Source organism: Marasmius oreades, chromosome 3, assembly GCF_018924745.1.
Source record: "Marasmius oreades isolate 03SP1 chromosome 3, whole genome shotgun sequence".
In the NCBI taxonomy this organism is placed as follows: domain Eukaryota; kingdom Fungi; phylum Basidiomycota; class Agaricomycetes; order Agaricales; family Marasmiaceae; genus Marasmius; species Marasmius oreades.
In genome coordinates, this window is record NC_057325.1 from 1,525,685 (window position 1) to 1,546,020 (window position 20,336).

At 47.5% G+C, this 20,336-nt stretch overlaps 6 protein-coding genes across 7 annotated transcripts; 3 read left to right on the forward strand and 3 right to left on the reverse strand.

The window, feature by feature from the left end:
• Nucleotides 1-132: 132 nt before the first annotated feature.
• E1B28_005825 (uncharacterized protein) lies at nucleotides 133-3,062 on the reverse strand (the record flags this gene model as incomplete). Its single annotated transcript, XM_043150417.1, has 8 exons — nucleotides 133-557; nucleotides 610-813; nucleotides 867-1,863; nucleotides 1,911-1,980; nucleotides 2,031-2,654; nucleotides 2,707-2,817; nucleotides 2,878-2,895; nucleotides 2,953-3,062. The coding sequence occupies 8 exons, from the start codon at nucleotides 3,060-3,062 to the stop codon at nucleotides 133-135; spliced, it is 2,559 nt and encodes an 852-aa protein (XP_043011504.1).
• A 201-nt stretch (nucleotides 3,063-3,263) lies between these two features.
• E1B28_005826 (uncharacterized protein) lies at nucleotides 3,264-9,069 on the reverse strand. Its single transcript, XM_043150418.1, has 12 exons — nucleotides 8,603-9,069; nucleotides 8,496-8,547; nucleotides 8,398-8,438; nucleotides 7,107-8,340; nucleotides 5,918-7,053; nucleotides 5,519-5,865; nucleotides 5,238-5,471; nucleotides 5,143-5,189; nucleotides 5,005-5,090; nucleotides 4,672-4,954; nucleotides 4,449-4,618; nucleotides 3,264-4,397 (listed from the first exon to the last, which is right to left on the reverse strand). Exons 1-12 carry the CDS (start codon nucleotides 8,946-8,948, stop codon nucleotides 3,520-3,522), a joined length of 4,854 nt encoding a protein of 1,617 aa, XP_043011505.1. The 5' UTR covers nucleotides 8,949-9,069; the 3' UTR covers nucleotides 3,264-3,519.
• Nucleotides 9,070-10,275: 1,206 nt separating this feature from the next.
• Nucleotides 10,276-13,206, forward strand: E1B28_005827 (uncharacterized protein). The gene is made up of 16 exons (XM_043150419.1): nucleotides 10,276-10,548; nucleotides 10,600-10,712; nucleotides 10,772-10,890; nucleotides 10,949-11,171; nucleotides 11,225-11,324; nucleotides 11,389-11,513; nucleotides 11,574-11,588; nucleotides 11,644-11,706; nucleotides 11,765-11,793; nucleotides 11,864-11,948; nucleotides 12,001-12,054; nucleotides 12,111-12,329; nucleotides 12,396-12,462; nucleotides 12,530-12,665; nucleotides 12,729-12,884; nucleotides 12,948-13,206. Exons 1-16 carry the CDS (start codon nucleotides 10,406-10,408, stop codon nucleotides 13,053-13,055), a joined length of 1,755 nt encoding a protein of 584 aa, XP_043011506.1. The 5' UTR covers nucleotides 10,276-10,405; the 3' UTR covers nucleotides 13,056-13,206.
• A 106-nt stretch (nucleotides 13,207-13,312) lies between these two features.
• Nucleotides 13,313-14,618, reverse strand: E1B28_005828 (uncharacterized protein; the record flags this gene model as incomplete). Its single annotated transcript, XM_043150420.1, has 6 exons — nucleotides 14,377-14,618; nucleotides 14,296-14,326; nucleotides 14,167-14,241; nucleotides 14,025-14,113; nucleotides 13,722-13,972; nucleotides 13,313-13,670 (listed from the first exon to the last, which is right to left on the reverse strand). Exons 1-6 carry the CDS (start codon nucleotides 14,566-14,568, stop codon nucleotides 13,313-13,315), a joined length of 996 nt encoding a protein of 331 aa, XP_043011507.1. The 5' UTR covers nucleotides 14,569-14,618.
• Nucleotides 14,619-14,686: 68 nt separating this feature from the next.
• E1B28_005829 (uncharacterized protein) lies at nucleotides 14,687-19,189 on the forward strand (the record flags this gene model as incomplete). 2 transcript variants are annotated; one of them, XM_043150421.1, is made up of 19 exons in its annotated part: nucleotides 14,687-14,970; nucleotides 15,039-15,200; nucleotides 15,256-15,364; nucleotides 15,423-15,540; nucleotides 15,589-15,635; nucleotides 15,694-16,766; nucleotides 16,822-16,951; nucleotides 17,008-17,317; nucleotides 17,380-17,430; nucleotides 17,492-17,513; nucleotides 17,565-17,672; nucleotides 17,735-17,879; nucleotides 17,940-18,014; nucleotides 18,063-18,103; nucleotides 18,159-18,375; nucleotides 18,430-18,488; nucleotides 18,536-18,666; nucleotides 18,720-18,897; nucleotides 18,950-19,139. In XM_043150421.1, the coding sequence occupies exons 2-19, from the start codon at nucleotides 15,100-15,102 to the stop codon at nucleotides 19,137-19,139; spliced, it is 3,105 nt and encodes a 1,034-aa protein (XP_043011508.1). In that variant the 5' UTR covers nucleotides 14,687-14,970; nucleotides 15,039-15,099. The 2 variants fall into 2 exon arrangements, with proteins under 2 accessions (XP_043011508.1, XP_043011509.1); XM_043150422.1 differs by having other exon boundaries at nucleotides 15,039-15,060; nucleotides 15,113-15,200; nucleotides 18,430-18,666; nucleotides 18,720-19,189.
• Nucleotides 19,190-19,331: 142 nt separating this feature from the next.
• Nucleotides 19,332-20,274, forward strand: E1B28_005830 (uncharacterized protein; the record flags this gene model as incomplete). The annotated part of the gene is made up of 3 exons (XM_043150423.1): nucleotides 19,332-19,952; nucleotides 20,007-20,112; nucleotides 20,168-20,274. The coding sequence occupies 3 exons, from the start codon at nucleotides 19,332-19,334 to the stop codon at nucleotides 20,272-20,274; spliced, it is 834 nt and encodes a 277-aa protein (XP_043011510.1).
• Between the last annotated feature and the right edge of the window lie 62 nt (nucleotides 20,275-20,336).

Below are 20,336 nucleotides of genomic sequence, written 5' to 3' on the forward strand. Positions count from 1 at the left end.
ATTCCCGGAGATAAACCAACGCCCATAAACAGAATCTGGCTACAGGGTTATATGCATAAATTACTTGTTCGACTGAGCAGAATACACAACGAAGAGATGTCTTCAGATAAGAAGGCAACTTACATCTTCCCGTCACTGGCCACTTCCACCATTGCTACTAAGCGGACCCGTCGGTCTTTGGGGCGTCTCCTGCATAAATTCGGAGGGAAGAATTTGGCCGACATCCATTCCACCAGCGTCAAACATAGTCAGCATATCGGGAGAGAGAAAAAGATGAGGATGGTCGGTCAATAATTCGGCATCAATCGATCCTGGGCGACCCGTGCTTTCAGCCGTCGCAGGAACAGTGAACGGCGACTGTCTGGTCGAGAAAGGCTTGATATCGGATGTGAAAAAATCAGCTGGAGTAGTTTCTGGGCTGCCGTGATGAGATTCTCCGCTTTGACTGGACCGAGTGACACTTGATATCGTCTTTTTACGAACGGGCCTGATCCATGCTGGTCTAGTATCATCCCGGGGAATTTCTGTTTGAGAAGGCTCGAGGGGGATTTGGGTCACTGTTGTTCGAATCATCAGAGGGGGCTCCACAAGCAGAGACGAACTACCAACGTCGACAGAACTCTTCCAATAAGTCTCCAGATCGAAGGCCACAAACGTACCGACCACTAAATCTCCGCAGCAAACCAACGCAAGAACGCAGCGCATCGAGACCAGGTGCAATTAGCGGTTGGAGGTTTTCTGACTTGCAGCACAAAAGAACAGCGACCAGCGTTCGACCAGCTTGCGTTAGTTGATGAATGACATGCACGCCATCTTTTGGTGAGGAATAATTAGCAAGGTAAAGTGGAAATCGGCGGATGGCTTACAGTATGTCATCAGTCCCTTCCCTGCGATATGTGCATGAGTAGCAATAATTTGTATCGCAGAATTATGTGCTGCAATCATTGCTTCCTTCTCTGCATCACTTTGTCTCTGTTTTTGTTCCTCGTCGCCAGAGTGGAATCGTTCGCCGACTCGATGAGAGAAACGATGACGATAGATTAATAGTCTTACGAAATGCTCGGCGCAATAGAGCCTTTCTGCCTGGGTTAATCGTATGATATCTCCACTCGCAACTGTGTCCGGAGTTTGAGCCCAGTAAGGAGGGATGTTGTTATGAATCTCGTCCAATAATGCTTCCTCATCTCTCAGCTCGTTAGAACCTTTTGAGCCCACTAGAACTGATGCCACTCTTTTCATGAAGGGAGATGATCCCGGTCGTGGGATTGGCATATCCAATACAGACTCTAGAACCATTGTGATCTTGAGAAAATGGATGAAGGCCTCCATTCTGCACTCTGTTCCCGGTGGTGGAGTCCCCAAACCATCCTTCGTTATATATTCATCATCCACTGGAGCAGGTTCGCTCACATCACAGTCTTTCAATCTGACGATGGGTGGTCGACCAAAATGTGCCGAAAGCTGCTTATCCCATACATAGACACACCAGAACGTGCGTTTGCGCACCTCGTCTTCGATAGGGTCGAATAGATCATAGGTGTCCGACGATCGATGCAACCCAGTATCAAAAGAAATGGTAATGGCTTCCGATAGCAGCGCAGCGGCTCTGGAAAGGCGACCCAAACCAACTGCATAGACGGCAGCAACAAGGTCAGTTTGAATCGTATAAAGGGTAGGACGGTCGGAAATAGGTAGGACACGGAGCTGTCCCAGTAGTTCAAACCATTTGGTACCTGCCGATATGCCATTATGGGGAGAAGTTCGTACTCTGGGGTCATCAACATGTCGTGAGGCCAAGCAACATATTGCAACGATAAATGAGGCGAATCCAGGTTGTCCCCACTTTTGTGGATTACCATAATCCTATCCTCAAGGTGAGTTGAGGACAAATACGGAGAAGAGAGACGCACAGAAAGGAATGTTGGTACATGTAAGAACGGAAGAATATAGTAAGATGTTGAGAGATAACATTGAACCAAACTGCAGTTCCTGTTATTAAAGATGATAGAAGAGTTTGAGCGGAGACTAACCTATCCATGAGATCGGGAGGGATTTGCGTTGTAATCATCCGCCAGAGTATCTGGGGGTCGATATCCATTCGCCTCAAAGTTCGATTAGGGAACCAGGTGGTCTCAGAGGGCTGTGACACAGGTGAAGATGGTGAGGAAGCGTCGGTAGGCTCTGTGGTCTCCGGTAACCGTCGTTCAATCAGAAGGTCCAAGAATGGTAAGCCAGATGTTTCGCCTTGCCATCGAGTGTAACCCTCGTCGTCCGTATACAAGTAAGAATCTGAAATTGACATCTTCGAAACTTCTTCTTCCAGTTGTTCTGGACTTATAGCAATTGAAGAGCCATTCAAACTACCCATTAAGGATTGAAATGGTGTGGTAGGACTAGTTCTTTGTTCGTCCGGGTTGGGTGGGGGTGTAAAATGGGTTGAAGGGTTGGTGAGGGGGAATACATGAAGCGAGGGCGGAGGTACACCCAATGGAAACGCATTTGGTGTGGAAGTCGAGGGTCCCGGAACATCAGCTAAAAGTGACTTCAGCGAGTTAAGGGTGGTTTGGTTACCTCCTGCAGCAAAAACTGCGGGTGGTATGGCTTGAATGAGAGTCTCGAGATGATGCATTCGGTCTTCCAATGTCGCAGTACGCCTAGCCCAAAAAAATGAGTAGCTGAGATGGAGTGCTACGTGGGTACTCGTACTTCGATTTATGAGGGTGTGTCCGCTTTCCTGGTTCTTCGAATGTACACGCTGAGTTCGCAGCAAGACAAGCTTGACAGGGATGTCCTTCATCACATTTGATTCGGCGTCGGCTTCGAGTTCCCGTTGTTCATTAATTCCTACAGCCACGAAGACTCCTGATCCTAACTCACCGACAACGATCGCATGCCCTGTAGCCCATCAATGAATATGTCACGGACAACTTTGCGTAGTTCTGGATAACACACCTGCTCAATTTAAATCTTCTCTCCTTAAGGATGCTGGACGTTGAGCCATTCTGTTGTTCTGCTGGTTCTGTGGTAGTAACAGGTGGCATGGAATTTGAAAAGCAAATCATTTGGGATTACTAGATCATTCGCTGCCGTGTCTGTGACGCACGGGTATTACCGCTTGGACCCGTTCCGGATCCGGGGAGCAAGTTCACCGGCTTCCAATGACACACGCTGGTATTCCCTTATAAGGTAAGTAGGTCGTCACTTTTTTGGACTACTTACTGTAAGTACCTCATTTGACTGTAAGGCAAGAGTCAAGTTCATCAGGCCATGTCATTGATTCATGGTAGTTCATAACTATATAACATTGCTGGCTATTCAATAAGTTACAGATGCCCTTAGATCCCTATATATATATATATGGTATAATTGGTTATGTATTATCAAGTGAGGCACGACAGATCGGGTCGAGAACGAAGTAGGATGTGCTAAGGAATGAAAGACAAGTTGAGGTGGCACTGATAAGTATGTACTAAAAGTAAGTAAGTAAGAAGAGGGAAAAGGCGTCTAGTACCGTGCAATTTAGATAGCTCTCCCTCCTTGCCAAGACGTTGCGCTAGTCCGTTTATTGTCAATATGAGAATAACGAGATTGATCGTCGTCGGGATAATATCCCTGAGAGCCTTGTGTAGGATGTAATTGGTGTGCATTGGATTGGAGATCCCAGATGTCCTCATGAGCGGTGGCGAAGGTGGCTGCACTGGCTGCACTTGCCGATCGTTCGCCGTGACCTGGAGTCCGTAAACACATTTCGTACGAGCCGGGGTCATGGTTGTCAGATTGGGAACCGCTCATACGTTTCGTAAAACCAGCAGGGAGAGGTGCTTGAAGATTGCGGTGTAGCAGAGGTAGAGCCGGCATGGATTGAGTAGGCGAAGAGGGTATCGATGTAGTTGCCACGCTTCCGCGTCGACTGGGAGGGGGAGGAGTATTCGTAATGGTTCCATCGGCGTAGCGATACTTGGGGGAAGGCAGTGGTGAGGGAGGGGGTATATCGGCTGCTGAATAATACGATGTGCGGTAGGGAGAAGTTGGCCGCGGTGACGGGGATAGAGATTGAGGATTGAACCCAGCTTGCGTGGGAGGGTCGGCAACGTGCTGGCCAGGTCCTTGTAGATGGGGTTGAGAGGGGTCTATGATGGCCACCGGAGCGGGTTTGGAATTAGTCCGTGTTGGTTCGTACACATTATTGATCGACACCTCTGACCCAGAACGCTGGTGGAACATAGGAGTTGCTTCCAAACCGCCACTACTTTTGATTTCTTTCCGGACATTTTTGCCCTTGCGATGTTTGATTCCAAGCCGATCCTTGAGATCACCTCGGACCCACATTTCCCTGATAATTTCTTTATCTAAGGGAAAGTAGGCTGTGGAAATGGCCTTGCAAATGAGCCGAGGCGCTAAAATAATTATGAGCAAGAAACCGTACTGAGGTGTATCACGATTCTCACCGAGTGCGACGATTACTGCGAAGACAATAGTTGTCCAGAAAGTCAGCTCGCCGAAAAGAATGGTGACTTCGTCGATAAAGTCGGCACTGAAAAAAAACGAGTACACGACGATCCACAATAGCATAACTATTGTCGAGCCAAAAACCACAAGCCAGGTTATTATGGTCCAGCTAAAATAAGTTGGATCAAAGACAGACCTGGCAAGGACATGAGCCAGACATACTAATTGGTATTCATACCAACGAACGTGTTCGCAGCGAATATTGCAGCCACGGAAACGGTCGTTCCGAACTCGGACAATGCCTCCAATCCTTTACCATTCCACGAAACTGTCAAGCTGAGGGTCCAAACAAGGTAGGGTATGAAGAATACCACGACCGACTGATAAAGCCCGTCGCCCATGTAGATCCAGAATTTCATACGAGTGTACTCAAGGCCTCGAATGCCTCGAATGTAGAGCTGGGGGAAGGCAAGCGCCGCTTTTGCATTGATATCTTGATCGAACGCTGGCGCTATTGTGAGTACCGGTTTTTCTTAAAGGCTGTAGATTACATACCTCCCATAACGATGACGGGCAACGATGTGAATACAAGGTTGTATAACAAGATGAACGTATATTGATATAGATAAGTTGCGTCAAAGCTTGTATAATCGTCAATTCTGGGACTTGAAGAACAAAATACCGGACTCTTACTTGTTGAAGGGTAGATACCAGAACATGGCCAAGGTCCAGATAACATTCTGCCAGGGAATAAGTTGATTACGTCACATCGACTAGATCAGGCATACTTTGTAGAAGAAGTTGCTATGCATATCGGCGATGCGTTGATACGACCAACGACCATGGACGAGAAGAAGCTTCGTCAAAAAACGGAATTGACCAAACGCGTAATCGGCAGACATCGCAGCTTGAGAGCCTTCTAAACCGAGGAGTCCACAGCCAATATTGGCTTCTTGAATCATTGCAACATCATTGGCACCGTCCCCTATTGATAGGGTCATGGCATCCCGTCCCTCCTTGACCTACAGAAAATTTAACAACGCCGATGGGAGAGAAACTTGTGACGTACGAGCTTCACGGTGAGGGCCTTTTGTGCGGGAGAAACACGACAACAGATTACAGTCTCGCATTGCGTCCCCAAGTTCAGGAAAAGAGGCTTCAACTCAGGAGAAAGCGCGTGACGCAAAGTATCCCCATCAATAACTACAGCGAATGAGGCTTGAGCGCCGGGAACGAAACCCCTGTTGCGTACGTCCCATTTTGGGGCCCCAAGGACAGACGCGATCTTGTTCAACCCTGCTTCGATTTGAGAGCGTACCTGCTCCGATGAATCCGCAGAAAGGATCATGAGATCCATGTCGTTCTTGAGGAGATTGCAACTGTAGCCAATCTCAATTGCGGTCTGCAATTTATCGCCTCGATATCGATTAGACGATGGGTGGTAATTGAAGCGAAAATAACAACTCACCTGTCAGAATCCACAGCTTGATTCCCGCCTTGTGTAGGGTTTCGATGGCCTCCGGCACACCCTCTTGCAACTTATCTTCGAGGGCCGTTGCACCAAGAATCTGAAGCGAATGCTCGATCAACTCATTGGCATTGTCAATTTCCTCGTCTCGATTTTCGATTGCGTTGACCGCATTGTCATAACTTCTTGACCATTTCATGTATTCGTCCTCGTCCAAGTACCGATAAGCGATGCAGAGCGTCCGCAAACCTCCGTTCGCAAAGGTTTCCATGTCCTTGTTCGTTCTCTCTTTCAACTGCTGGTCATGATCTTTCGCCAGCCTCTGGTAGATGACGGTATCTGCGCCCTTGGTGTAAAGTATTAGCTTCCCGTCTGGCCGCCGGACCACGACGCTCATTCTTTTTCGAGTCGAGTTAAACTCGAGAACTTTAAGTACTTCGTAGCGCTCCTTCTGCCCCATAACTTCGATCTCGACGCCATCTTTGCCTTTATTTACGAAAGTGAACCCAACGTCTCTCGCCGCAGCCACTAGCGCTGCCTCGTCCGGAGATTCAGCCTTGTACTCCAAAAAATGAGGATGTTGGGGGTCAACTCTGTCAGACAAAACTGTGTGACAGATAGCCAGTGCTCTGAAGAAAGCTATGATTCTACCCCGCTGCTCGCCCCGCTTGTCAACTAGATCCTCTGCTAGTCGAGGTGAGATCAGAGTTAAGTTGTCTGGCTGTAGATATCGATTCTTGAACGTTCGCTCCATGATTCCAATCATTTGTTGTTTCAAGGACGCCAGCTTCTCGTTAAGTTCCACCGGATCCTTCAGCTCTGAGGTGGTTCCTGCATGTTTGGCTGCGCCTCGTTGAGCTTCAGTAACACCTTCCCCGTATGGCACGCCGTTGATCGAGCACTTTTGAAACTCCATGACGTTCTGTGTGAGGGTACCCGTTTTATCAGAAAATATGTATTCGATTTGACCAAGGTCATCCGATATATTCCACGTCTTCGGAACACACGGAGCGTCTAGAGCTTCGTAATACACATCAATATCTTGCGAGATGAAATACGCCTGAATGGTCTTGACGATTTCGATCGAAATGTAAAGGGAGATGGGAACAATGTTCTGGAAGGCAATTAAACACGATCTAGAGAGGAAAGAGACTGAGTTTAATGAGCTAATGAGCAGAAGTAAACATACACAAAGGTGATCATAGCATTGAGAATGTGACTGTCCGTTGCATCAGAACCGCTTTCGAAAAAGAAAGCGCTAGTTCCGGTATCGGCTTCTTGGATGCCGTTTACAATGGCTGCAAGAACACACATGACGACGAGGATCACAAAGTTGACGATAACATTGAAGTTGGTTTCCTTCTCAATCTTGCTCCGCTTCGAAGGCGTGTCCCCTCCGTTGAGCATGATTTTCGTGTCCGCTCCTGTGAAAACCACTAGCCCAATTACCCACTCGGTGTTGCGTAATGCACATCCACGAAGAAGGAACTCGTTAATCGTGACTGGGTCCTGTTTTCGCTCTCCTGTGGCGAGGTCCTTGTAGCGTAAAATCCCGTGATAAAGGTAGAGGTTCTGATGGGGGGGCTCGGAGTCGAGAACGAAAGAGGAGCGTTCAATATCGTCTTCAGAAGCAAGATTCATAGTGCTCTTGATGGCTTTCCGAGGCTTGAGATTCGTCTCGCCATCCAGATTCTTCGTTTCCAAGTAACACATCCCATCAGGATCTGACGTTGCAAGGACTACGATATCAGCAGGAACCTGCTCATTATCGGCGAGAAGAACAATGTCTCCGACATCGAGCTTCTTCCAGAGCGTCCGCTCCCATACCATAGTCCCATTGACGCGCTTTCGTGGGTCGACAACACCGGTGAGATTCGGACGTGATTGGTCAGGATGGTGTAGACTAGACACAGGATCGTATTGACCCCACTCATTGGAGCGACTGTTCCCTTTAGCACCTTCAGAGAGAGAAGGTCTCGAAAGATCGCTAGGGGGGTAGTTGTGTGAATCGATACTGTGGATGTCGTCCAGTCGTCTTCCACCTGCGCCAAGATTCAATTCGAAGGTGCTCGAAGTTTGCGTGTCGGTAAGAACGCTCTGAGAAGAATTCCCTCGATTAAGCATGACTCGCATTCCGTGGCCGGCGACTCCCGCTTCCAGATCCCTCAATCTGCGAACGCCTTTCGTGACTTTCTGGGGATGCGCGACGCCGGTGATTTTTTCCCACCACGAACGCGGGTCGGTGGGTTGGTTGACGTTACGGAAAGAACCTCCGAGACGGGTAACGGCGGAATTATTGACCTGGTCATCGAGTGTAGCCCGGCGGTAATCTTCGATGGCATCCTTGAGTGCGGTGACTGCTATAATGAACGATAGAGGCAAGACCGCAATAGGACCACTGGCGGCACCGAACACGGGAAAGACTGTGGTAAACTATATGGTGAGTGGATCGCCCCTCAGAAGTATAAACATAAACGAACGCTGAAGAATGACAAGAGTGAGGAAGAATAAGTTGGCAACCCTAGAACAGAAAAATGAGCTGGATGAGTTAGAAGACAGTAATAGTTCTAAAATGCACCTTCGGAATTGCTCGTAGATATTCTTGGGTATGAAGGTGAGGAATGTATATTCTATCAATAACGTCAACGCTTGCGAGCAGTAAGGACTGGCCGATAGAGTACTCACTAGTCGTCCGTACTTTATTACGACTGTATCGTGCTATCGGCTCCCCTTTATTGTCGACCTCAAGATGGGCTAAAGGATGGTTCACATATACATTCCGCCTTTGACCAGGGACTTCTTTCGAAGGCGGGGAATCCGGGGTCGGTTCAGCTCGTTTCTTGTCAGAATGTCTGCTAAAAAAACGCCTTCTCTTCTTGGTCTTGCGGCGTTCTGCTCTCTGTTCCGACCGAATAGACTCTGCAATAGCTGAAGCTGCTGTCCTAACGGTCCTGAGACGAAGCTCAGGGTCTATTGTGTCGTCTTCGCTATCAGGATCTGGAGGATTTGTAGACCGATTGAAGACAGACATGGCGCAAGATATACTGGAAAGGGTATCTTCGAAGCGAGATTACCGAGGCCAGCACGGCGGAGGGAATAAAGAAAGGACGTGCTGGCGCTGCGAGCAGCTGTGCAAAGGCAGAGGGCCAAGTGGTACTGGTAGTTACATAATCAAATGATGCACAAAAACAAAGCATAGAAGAAAAAAGCTTAAAACGGTTTGTTGAGTTGTAAATTTTAGTTTAGATAAGTTACAGTAGCCTCGTTCCTTAGCATAAGATAGAGTTGAAATAGAGAAATTGGAGAACAGATAGCAGTTAGAAGAATAATCACCGGGCGAAATCTGCAAAAACATTTTGGTCAACTTTCATGCCAAAACACCGGATTGTTGGCTACGAAATTGGTCCATATGTTTTATGTCGAATCCTCAGATCACCGGCACTTCTTTCATGCGAAAAATTAGCACCATGGTCCATCTGGAGGTGTGCCCTACCGTCCCCGAGTCCGAGAAGATTTTGAAGGAGCAGAACCAGAAGGGAAACGCGTAGGAACTCATTCGACAACGATTTGGGAACTGAGCTATAGTGAAAGACTCATCTTTCTCCCCTATAAATTTCAATATCCAAATGAGGTAACAAGATCACCGAATGTGCCCCGCCGCTGTAACTCTGAAGGAATATCCATTTTGTACCTAATACTCTCCAGGTATGTTTGGCCCTTCCAGATAGAAATGGAGAATTTTTGAAATCCCCGTCCGGATAAAATCAGGCCGAAATTGCATAGCTTCGATGCCTGATAACGATAACTTTTTTTGGAAACGGATAAATCGGGGTGTCCGGCCTCTGGCATGTCATACTGTACGCTCGCCTACAGTGACCCACAGACCAAAATACCCCACATTGTGGAAACAAATAAATGGTTGGTTTGGACGGATGCAGTGCTTTGAATTACAGCTTTCTTTCTGGAAGCGGCCTAAGAGTATTGGAGTAACTGTAAAAACCTATCTACCGTCCTGATAACTGAGCTGCAGGATTTGGGTAGATATCAGTGTCGGATTTCATGTGCCCTGAATGCCGTAAGCAACTTATTTTCGTCTGTGAACGCTCGTGGGAAATTCAGGGCATTTGATACTGGCTCTCTACCAAATCCCGCAGCTCAGTTAACGGGTTTCTAGTCGATTTCCTTTGCTTTCCCTCCCGCTCTGAATGGGAGAATACTAGAGTACGTATATTTTTGCCCAGATATCAGCTGTACGTCCCGATTTAGTTAGAACGAGGTCAAACTCCGCTAGCCGAAGCGGATTCAGTGCCATTTTGTCATCCGGATATGCTTGGAAAAAGTCATCCACTCGTTTCTTATCATAGAGCATGCGGCCCTCTCGCTTAGTGTGGTCTTGGTCTGGTGGAAATCTCGCTAAGAGATTCGATATCCCAGCTATAAAAACCTACAGTTGGTTATTGTAATTCCCAATCGTAGTCCCTGTCCAACATGGCTTCTTCGAAGGAAAAAATCGACGAAGCCGGTAGCGTCTCCTCCAATCAAATCGAGTGGTATGATCCCTCCAAGGAGTCTATGTGGACACGACTAGGTCTCAACTGGGAGAGCTTCAAACGGGCGCCAGGACCAACTGGGTGAGCTCACTCGTAGTAAGACCAAGCCATTTTTCTAATATGTGCCTCTAGTGGTCAAGTAGTTGCCGGCCAAGTGTCTGAATCTCAGCTAGAGCAGCTGAAGGCAGAAGGGCCCATGCTCCAACAGAAAATGAAGCCCAGGCATCTTTCAATGATTGCTGTCGGTAAGCAGACAATCCCGTTCGCAAATTTGGAACCTCCTGACCTAGCTATCTCCTCATAGGTGGTAGTATCGGTACTGGACTGTTCGTTGGATCTGGAAGCGCTCTTCGTATCGGTGGTCCGGCTGGTGTCTTGATTGCGTGGCTCTTGGTCGGTATCTTGTTGATCAACGTCACACAAGTATGAGTTCTCGCAACAACCACACAGATACAGCTACTGACCGTTGTCTTTTCTACAGGCCCTCGGAGAGATGTCGATCATGTACCCAGTTTCCGGCGGTTTCTACAATTTGTCTGAACGTTTTATCGACTCCGGTTTTGCTTTTGCAATGGGATGGAACTATGTGCTGCAATGGGTTGTCATTCTACCTCTCGAGGTAACGGTCGCTGCGACAACGGTGCAATATTGGGGCGATGCTGTGCCAGTCGCAGCATTGATCACTATATTTTGGGTCGCTGTTAGTAAGTGCCTCCACAACTCCTATGAAAGCGCTTCATACTCAACCGTATCGTAGTCATCGCTGCTTTGCTCGGTACATTAGGATTTGCTGAAGAGGAATTCTGGAGCTCTTGCCTCAAGCTACTCGTCGTGGTTATGTTCATCTTCATAGGAATGTTTGTGCCTTTCCCCCCCTGGTCGTGTGATCCTGTTCTTATATTTTGTTCTAAAACCGTATAGCATCTGTATCTGTGGCGGCGGTCCAAGTTCAGGTGAATACACCAGCTACTTAGGGGGGCGCCATTGGCACGACCCCGGAGCGTTCGCAAATGGCTTTCAAGGTCTTTGCGCTGTGTTCGTTACGGGTATGTGATTTCTGTCACTGAGTAGTGAGACCGCCGGTTCATCTCATCTTCAATCCGCAGCTGCCTTCTCATTCGGTTAGTTCTCCCCCCGGTTTGGTTAGGTTATTTTTCTTGAATCGCCTTTGCACAGCTGGAACGGAGATTGTTGGTTTGGCTGCGAGTGAAACACCGAACCCGCGTGCAACCATGCCTTGTACGCAGTCGTTTCACTACTAACACTTGCGATAATAGACTCACTAGGATTGATTCAGCTGCTGTAAAGGGAACTTTCTGGCGTATTGTACGTTGTTCAGTTTTCCCACTGCATCAACTAATGCTGATCACTTCTGGGATCTTGACCTTCTTTCAAGACTCTCATCTACGTCACATCACTTACTATTATCGGTCTTCTCATCCCCTACGACGAACCTCGCCTTTTGGGTGGAAGTGGAGCTAGTAAGTGTGTCAACCTTTTTCGTTACTTTTTTGAGACTCATTGAGGCTACAGATGCCTCGCCGTTCGTTATTGCTCTGGACAGGGCACACATACCAGGCCTTAACCGTGAGATTTTATTCCATAAATTTCCAAATAGCTGTTATGAACAACACATCATTAAGACCTTGTGAACGCAACCATCTGTGTTTCCGTCCTGTCTATCGGTCTCTCCGCTGTATACGCTGGCTCCCGGACGCTTACCGCTCTCGCTGAGAACGGGTACGCTCCAAAAATCTTCAGTTACGTCGACAAGTCTAGTCGTCCTCTGTTCTCCGTCCTTCTCTTCCTCTCGAGTTGCGCACTAGCATATATCAATATTGCCGAGGACGGTGCCACAGTGTGTAAGTCTAATGTCAAAGTTGTGTTGCTTACCGCATGATGCTAATGGGGACTCTTTTCGACTTCAGTTAACTGGCTCGTTGCCATCTCTGCTCTTTCAACCATCGTTACTTGGATTTCCATCTGTGTTTGCCAGTGAGTCTGGATTCTAGCTATACCTTAGTGGACCTTTTTTCCCCTCTGATATGTTTCTCTTCCTCAGCATCCGTTTCAGGTCCGCATGGAAAGCACAAGGCCATTCTGTTGAGGAACTACCATTCAAAGCTTTAGGTGGCGTAGTTGGCTCCTGGTTAGGTGTCATCATGATGTCCCTTGTCTTGGTCGCACAGTTCTACGTGGTAATTGATCGATAGTGTCCTTTCCCCGCTTTCAACACGATTTGACCCCCCTTGTAATTTCAGGCGATCTGGCCACCAAACTTCGAGGGTGGCTCTAGTGAACGAGTCCAAAGTTTTTTCATGGCCTACATGGCGGCTCCCATTATTCTCGCTTTCTGGATCATCGGATATGCCTGGAAGCGCCAGAAACCCAAGAGAGCAAGTGAAATCGACCTCGATGTATGTTATAATCTGCTTTTTTCGCCTCTCGTTCGTTTGCTGACGGTTCTTGAACTTTCGTAGACTGGCCGTAAATGTTGGCTCACTGTTGAGGAAATGCGCCAATACCGTGCAGAACGCCGCAACGCTCCGTTGTACGTTCGGGTTTATCGTCTTCTGTTCTCCAACTAGGGACCATCTCTTGTCGTAGGTGTAGTCATGGTTGTGCGATGTTTTGTTGTCCAGTGTTTAATGTTCTAATACCATACACCTACGCTGTAAATTCTGGGAATTCCTGTCTTCGCAACTAGGTAGATTTGATTAAGTATGTGCAATCCAAATGCAATACCAAGCAAGGTACATAGAATACATATACATACGTATCGTTACTTAGAGGCTGGTCTAGAATGTCTCCGAAATGATTACGGTTGACCCCTACGCCACAATTATCATGGAAACTGAGTGCTTCCATAATCCCTTGGCCTTCGGGTTTGCCAATCCATCCCAACACTAAGGGGGACATATTCGTCTAGAATAGCATCGTCGTCGTCGTGGGCATTGACCATAACGTCAATATCATCTTCAAGCATATCCTCTTGTGCCCACTGCACCAGTCTGTTCTCGCCCACCCGGAAGTTGTGTGGACGTGGACGTCGTCCAGATCGGTATTTTTTGGGTTTGAACCGCGTGAGACAAAAACTGTTGATGTCGGGGAGAGGTAATCGAGAAAGACTAGGTCTAAGATAGTGGTTTAATAGTTGGGTCGGAGGGTTATAGATGAAGTAGCACGTCGAAAGTAAGAGCATTCTAAGGCTGTTGTTGGTCTTACAGAAGAGATATTTGTTAAAGAGCGCTTACCCGATGATCGATATAGTAAGGGCTGTTGCTCGGGCAGACAACCGGGGTTTCACGGTCGGATCTATGAAGTTTTCACCACCTTCTTCCTGCTCACCCTGGTCGGGTTGAGATTCCAAATCCTCCGCAATATAGATATATCCAGAATCGGTGAGATCGTCGGCTAAGGCGATGGGGCATGCGTGCTTGGTAGCCCAGTGAAAGGAGTGTATACCATCATGTTCGACAAGAGGCTTGGGCGCACTAGAATGTTCCTGTGCCTTGATTTAGCATTGGTTCACGGTAATGATACCGGAATACACATACTAGACGAGTATCTGTGTCGCAGATAAAGTATATTAAAGCGGAATGGAATGTCCCGTTATGAGTTCCTCCTGTGTACTGGATCCGAAGTTCTAGTGACGAATCAGTCAGGCTTTGATTCAGTATTCAAGGTGATAAATTGAACTGTGTGTTTCCATCTCGGGTTTGGATATCATCGGGGAATGAATAGAGGCAACCGTTATTGGCGATCGTTGCGGGTCTACGATGGTTGATTGTGAACATATGCATATGGGGTTTATACTTGGAACCTAACCGTTCAGACATATCCAAGTATTCTTGGTACACTGTAAGTAGAGAGAATTAGAAATTGTCGATGAATGATCTCGCTGCGCACCGTTGGCCCGTTATCATTCTGTGAGTTGAACCGATAGTCACCAACTGTAAAGGCCGGCTCTTGTAGGAGAGGACATAGATCGTAAACGTATCGCTGCAGGGAGAATTTGCAAAGAGAATTAGGCACATGAGTGGTTAAAGCGTGAAGTGAGAGAGGGAAAATCAGAAGGTATAGGAGTGTACTGGGAGACATCAGGAAGTGAAGAGGAGTTGAGGTGGAGTGCCATCAGCTGCAGGACGCTTGCAGGCAAAATGTGAGCGAAACTCGTGATCAGTGACATCGCCTGGGAGCGGGCCATATGCGGTTATAATAGGACCCATTTCTGTCGATCCCTCGGCCGACCACAAAGAGTGCGAAGCTTCTCCCATGTCACGAAACGACAAAAATGCCAGTCAAAGTCAAGATGGCAACAGTTCTAGCTCTTCAACAAGCTCCCGTTTCTCCAATCTGAACTTGAAGATCCCAGCAAGTCTGCAATGGATTCCTGACAATTGGACTTGGTCGAATATCAAGGTTGCATTGAGATGTGCAGTCGCGGCTTGGCTGTCTATGGTTCTATTCGTTGTACCGACCGTGGAAGTCTACGTGGGGCAGGCGCGTCGTTTCGATTCTGTTCTACACCGTCGATGCGCCACGCTCACAGCTCACATTTTTCTTTCTAGGCATCATTTCTTATTCTCATCGGTACCCTTTTTGTTGCCTGGGTGACCTTTTCCCCCGCTTATGGTCTGCCCAGCCTCTATTCTATCTCCTCCCGGTGACCCTTTCCTGGTCGTCATCGAGCGCGAAGTGCTCATCGTCATCTTTGCTACGTCAACATGGGCGTAAGTCCCTTACTCTTTGTTATTCGGTATATGGAATTCAACCACCGTATATCAGGTGGTGTTGCTTGGGAATGAAACTCGCAGATCTGGCCCGTACGAATCGCCAACCCGGCATCAGCTTGGCCACTGCCATTTCCTCAGGAGGGCAGTATGTCGAAGCTGGGGTATGCCAGATTTTTCAATAGATCTTGTAATTTGCTCAGTCTACTAATTGTACTAAAGCCAACAGTTGTACTGGGAGTGTTTATGTTCACAGGTACCGCTATCCTCCTTTATCTCCGGGCAAGGAAGGGTCCCGGTCCCTATCTGTTCGCTTGTATGCTTTCATGTATTTGTCTCAGTGCGTGATTCCTTCGTTCCTTTTCCAGCTCCTCTGAAGCCCTTTCAGCTATATCTCTTACGACCGCTGCCATGGTGCCGTTTCCATATTATCAAGTACGCACAAAATGATGATGCGAGGTTCCAGTCAAATTCACCAGAATGCTTTTTTCAGATCGGTCGGGCCATCATCGTTCCCCTTGGATTTCACTCTGTGATTGCAGTGCTATGCGCCATCGGTATATTCCCTCAAACTGTCTCAGCTCAGTTCACTACGCGTCTGTATTGTGTCTTCGCACCTCTCGTTCGATCAATCGATTTGCATAGAGAGCTGCTCAAGATGCCCTCCACTTGTCCCGATTTCGCGCCCACGAGCCAATCCCTCTCAAAGGCTGTGACGAGTGCTGAGGCTGCCCTTGTTCTGCTAGCGAGTTCTGGCCGTCTTTTGCCATCCGATCTCATTTACAACAGGTTTGCACCAATGGACTACAAACCAATTCAAGACATTGGGAGGAGAATGGCTGTTCGTGCTAACGGAATGACCGTATACTGGACCTTAATTGACCCGTTAAGGGAAAGGTTTCCTGTAACTCCAGGTCCCTCGAGGCCAGATACACCCGGAATCATGACTCCGGTTAGGTCTGGGGCAGCATCGATTCGACATTCCAGAGCATCTTCTCTAGAACGGAGCCCCGACGGAGGTTCGCATTTGGCCGATACTGTGACGAACCTGGACGACACCGAAGACAGGAGTACTCCAATGTCCCCAAGCACTCCAACGATGAGCAACCGCAAAAACAACATTCATTCTCATCATGCGCGTTTCCAATCCCACAGTCACCACCACTCTCATCACCATTCTCACAGTCACCATCATCGAATGCTTTTGAACGCTCTTTCACACCTCTCTCTTTCGCGGATGAACGCCAAAGAAGGTCATGCTGTTGGCGTGTTCGAGACCCATCGTTATTTGGATCTGGAGGCTACTCACTTCTACGATCCTCACAGCGAGTATCACACCGAGCGAACGAAGGAACTTTTGAAAGAGAGCTGTGATGGATTGTTAGTGAGCTGTCGTGAGTCATTAGTGTGGATGCAGGATTGGTTATTAAATGGTAAGAAGGGAAGGTGGAATTTTTGGACGAGTACAGAACGCAAGGAGGAAACTTGGAAAGTAAATTTGGAAGCCTTACAGTCACTGAGAGATAAACATGGAGAGCTATTGGAAAGCTTTCTTGTGAAAGATAGGTCAGTTTTCCTATTTTCAATACTTCCAGGGTGCCTTATCCGTACTCGCTGTCAGGCATGCAGTCATCGAACCCTGGAAAGTGATGTTCGAAACGAATGCTGAACCGCCCAGCTATCGGTATCTGTTCCACTGTTATGTCTACCAGTATCACTTGATGCGTTTCTCGACCATGATTCTAGACCTGGTATGCGAAATTAGCACCTTGAACCTTTATTTCTTTTTAACCACTCCATTGAATAGCTCGACGAGGTCATCCGTTTGGAAAAGGAACGGCATCATTATCGGCTATGGACGCCAGTCAACCGATTGTTTAAATGGGAAGGATGGGAATTATACGATCACGCTCTCAATCACGACGAAGAAGATCCAGATACAATTCAGGGCTTAATGTCTGGACCTACGGACGACCTTGGATTAGCCCGTCGCAGAGACCCAGATGCGTTACCTCCGCGAAATTCGTTTGAATGGGTCGTTAGCCACCTCTATCGTTTTGTCGCCAGCCTTGGAGGTGGAAACGCATTGTATGCTGTGAAGGCCGGCATTCTGACAAGTAGGTGATAGCTGTGACCACGTTCGCTCATTCTCAACCATTCCTCTTTTTACGTCCCATAGCTATAATGTGTTTGCCCTCCTTCCTAAAGTCCTCTGCGCAATTTGCCTACAGTGAGTTTTCCTGATTACGCGCTCATAATCATAATTCTGTAAACAACCCGTTGGCGCTCAGACAACAGGTTTGTTTGGGCAATGTGAGTCTAACTATGTTAACGCAAAGTCACACTACTGACGGCTTTTTGTAGCGTGATGGCACAACTTACCTTAGCACGGTTCCGAGGCGACACTACATTCGGTCTGGTAGCTCGTATAATGAGCACTTTTCTTGGCGGTATCATGGGTATGGCGATATGGCGAGTCAAAAGTCTTTCAACCATAATCACCACTGTAAAATTGAATTCTCAACGCAATGCAGGTATATATCTGCTGGATCTGGGCAGGGTAATCCATACGGACTAGCAGCTATTTCTGCGGTCGTTCTTCCCTTTATCTTCTATCTGCGGCAGTATTACCCAGGCCCACCGATGACGGTACTTATTTTCCTAGTGACTACTTTCCTTGTAAGTGGACTCGGAACTAGTGTCCATTTCTCCTTTCCGAGTTTAAAATTGTCCCTCTAGGTCGTTGGTTATTCCTATCAAGATTCGCGTATCATCTTGCCGGGAAATCCGGGAGTTGGTTGGGATGTCGCATGGGTATGTTACGCTCCTTCACTTCGTGCATTGACGATTCAATTTGCATAGCGTCGATTCACCTTGGTCACTGTCGGAGTGACTGCCGCATTGTGAGTGTCTGTATCGACTCTAGCAGTTTAGATGCGTGCTCAAATTCCTTTTTAGCCTGTTCTCTTTCTTCCCCCCTTCATACACTATCCGAAGATATCAACGAGCAACACTTGCGACTACTAGTTCCGAAATTGGTGCGATCTATTGTGCCATTATCTCGTACGCAAGCGTTAGAAATGCAGAGGAAGACCAAAAGATTGCCAAAAGGCTGATAGCTATTCGAAGTAAACTTAACCGTTCTGCTGTTCTAAAGGCAAACGTCATATACGAGGTTAGTAGGCTCAGTTTTAATGTCGGTTCAACCAAATCTTACCACAATGTGTAGTTCTCTTTACGGGGACGATGGCCAGCAAAGCGCTACCACAAAGTACTGGAGTTGCAAATGTGGGATTGAAATCGTTTTGCTGCCAATTGAACTCATCAAAAACTAGACAACTCACCTATGCGTTATCGAACCTACTTTCCATCATCGAACATCTTGAACCTGCGTGGACTCGGGCTTTCCTTGTTCGAACAAGACTCTTTGATCCCGATTTTCAGGGAGATATGCTTGCTGTCATCAGTAATAACTACCCATCAAAATTTTGGACTTGATTTGCTGAAGATGATTCATAGGTATGATCTCTCACTCCTTACGAACCGGCAACCCATTGCCTCAGATAACGCCTTGTCCGCTCCTCAACCGAATGATGCTGAAGTATCACGGACTCGACGTAGTTTCTCGGGACGATGATTATGATTATGGGATTCCACGAACGCTTACACCAGAGATGCTAGAAAATAAACAGTACATGTAAGAAACGTTCCTTTGGTGCAGTTTCCAAATCCTACTGATTTCCCTCTAGGATTTTTTGTGTTGGAGTTTCAATTGCATATGGGATTGTCACCCGGTTGGACAGACTAATGCTGGCGGTGAAGGAGATTGTGGGTGAAGATTATAATATTCGTGGTGTCGGTCTGTCTACAAGAAGTGGTGGAGTGGAACTGGGACCCCGGACAAGTACTATTCCGTACAGGACCCCGGCTAATGTGTAAAGAAAATAACTTGCGGCTGTATATAACCTTGTGAATAAACACCGCCACCAGCTTCACTGTCACTCAAGTACTCATATACACTCATACCTCACCTCACCTCCCTCGTCATCTTTGGACGTCTTTCATTGGCGCGAGTCAACCCAATCGTTCTCGCTCATTCAATTGGGTCCTTCCATATTGTTCACCATCCTTATGTCCACCAATGTCGGTCCAGGCAATGAAGAAGGAAGCGTCGAGGTTCTCGTTCAGGCATTCGCCATGATCATCGTCTCTGAAGTTGGCGACAAAACTTTTCTAATAGCTGCTATTCTCGCCATGACTCACCCTCGTCTCGTCGTCTTTGCTGGCGCTTTTGGTTCGTTAGTCGTGATGTCCATCCTCTCCGCGGCCATGGGCCACATCTTACCTTCCCTCATACCACGGAGATGGACGCAGTTGGCGGCAGGAATCCTTTTCCTCGTATTTGGGACCAAAATGATGATAGAAGGTCGGCAGATGAAAGCTGGAAATGAAAAAATACAGGAGGAGATGAAAGAGGCAGAGGAAGAGATTGAGGAAGACGATGCGCGGCACGATGGGACTGGCGCTCTGTACGAGAATGGGGATATTATCCCGCTAGAAGAAATGGAAGAAGGCGGGAGACATAGAAGCGTTTCGCCGCGCCCTCATAAGCAATCTTCTGTTTTGGAGGGTGCAAGGAACTTTTGCAGTTTTATCCTTGGACCTGTTTTCGTCAAATCGTTCGTGTTGACCTTCCTTGGAGAATGGGGCGATAGAAGTCAGATTGCCACGATTGCTCTTGGTGCTGCCCACGTATGTTTTTAGCACTCTTTCGGCTAGTACTTGTGGAGTTCACTATCGTCGCAGAACGCTTATGTGATCGCGCTTGGAACTATCGTTGGACATTGTTGCTGTACTGCCGTAGCAGTAATTGGAGGAAAATATGTGTCGACCAAAATATCTGTGAAGCACAGTACGTCTTCTCAGCTCTTGCGTTAACAATGTCAGCTAATGCATACGACCTCTAGTCACGCTCGGCGGTGCTACTCTTTTCCTTGCCTTTGGAATAGCATATCTATACGGATCGCTCGTAGCTTACAATGCGGACGAGATAGCTGATATACATGTAGTATGACTTTTTTTGTAATTTGGATAGATAAGGGGCACACGCCCCCGCACACATCCACACCTTAATGA

Excerpts from the sequence above, each read along its gene's own strand:
- E1B28_005827 (XM_043150419.1), top strand. The coding sequence starts at position 10,406 with ATGGCTTCTTCGAAGGAAAAAATCGACGAAGCCGGTAGCGTCTCCTCC. Across the intron at positions 11,707-11,764 it reads CCCGCGTGCAACCATGCCTT|CTGCTGTAAAGGGAACTTTC; the intron begins GTACGCAGTCGT and ends GGATTGATTCAG. Across the intron at positions 12,885-12,947 it reads CAAGTGAAATCGACCTCGAT|ACTGGCCGTAAATGTTGGCT; the intron begins GTATGTTATAAT and ends GAACTTTCGTAG.
- E1B28_005826 (XM_043150418.1), bottom strand. The coding sequence starts at position 8,948 with ATGTCTGTCTTCAATCGGTCTACAAATCCTCCAGATCCTGATAGCGAA. Across the intron at positions 4,619-4,671 it reads GTTGGTATGAATACCAATTA|CTGGACCATAATAACCTGGC; the intron begins GTATGTCTGGCT and ends AACTTATTTTAG. Across the intron at positions 4,398-4,448 it reads CGCAGTAATCGTCGCACTCG|CGCCTCGGCTCATTTGCAAG; the intron begins GTGAGAATCGTG and ends TAATTATTTTAG.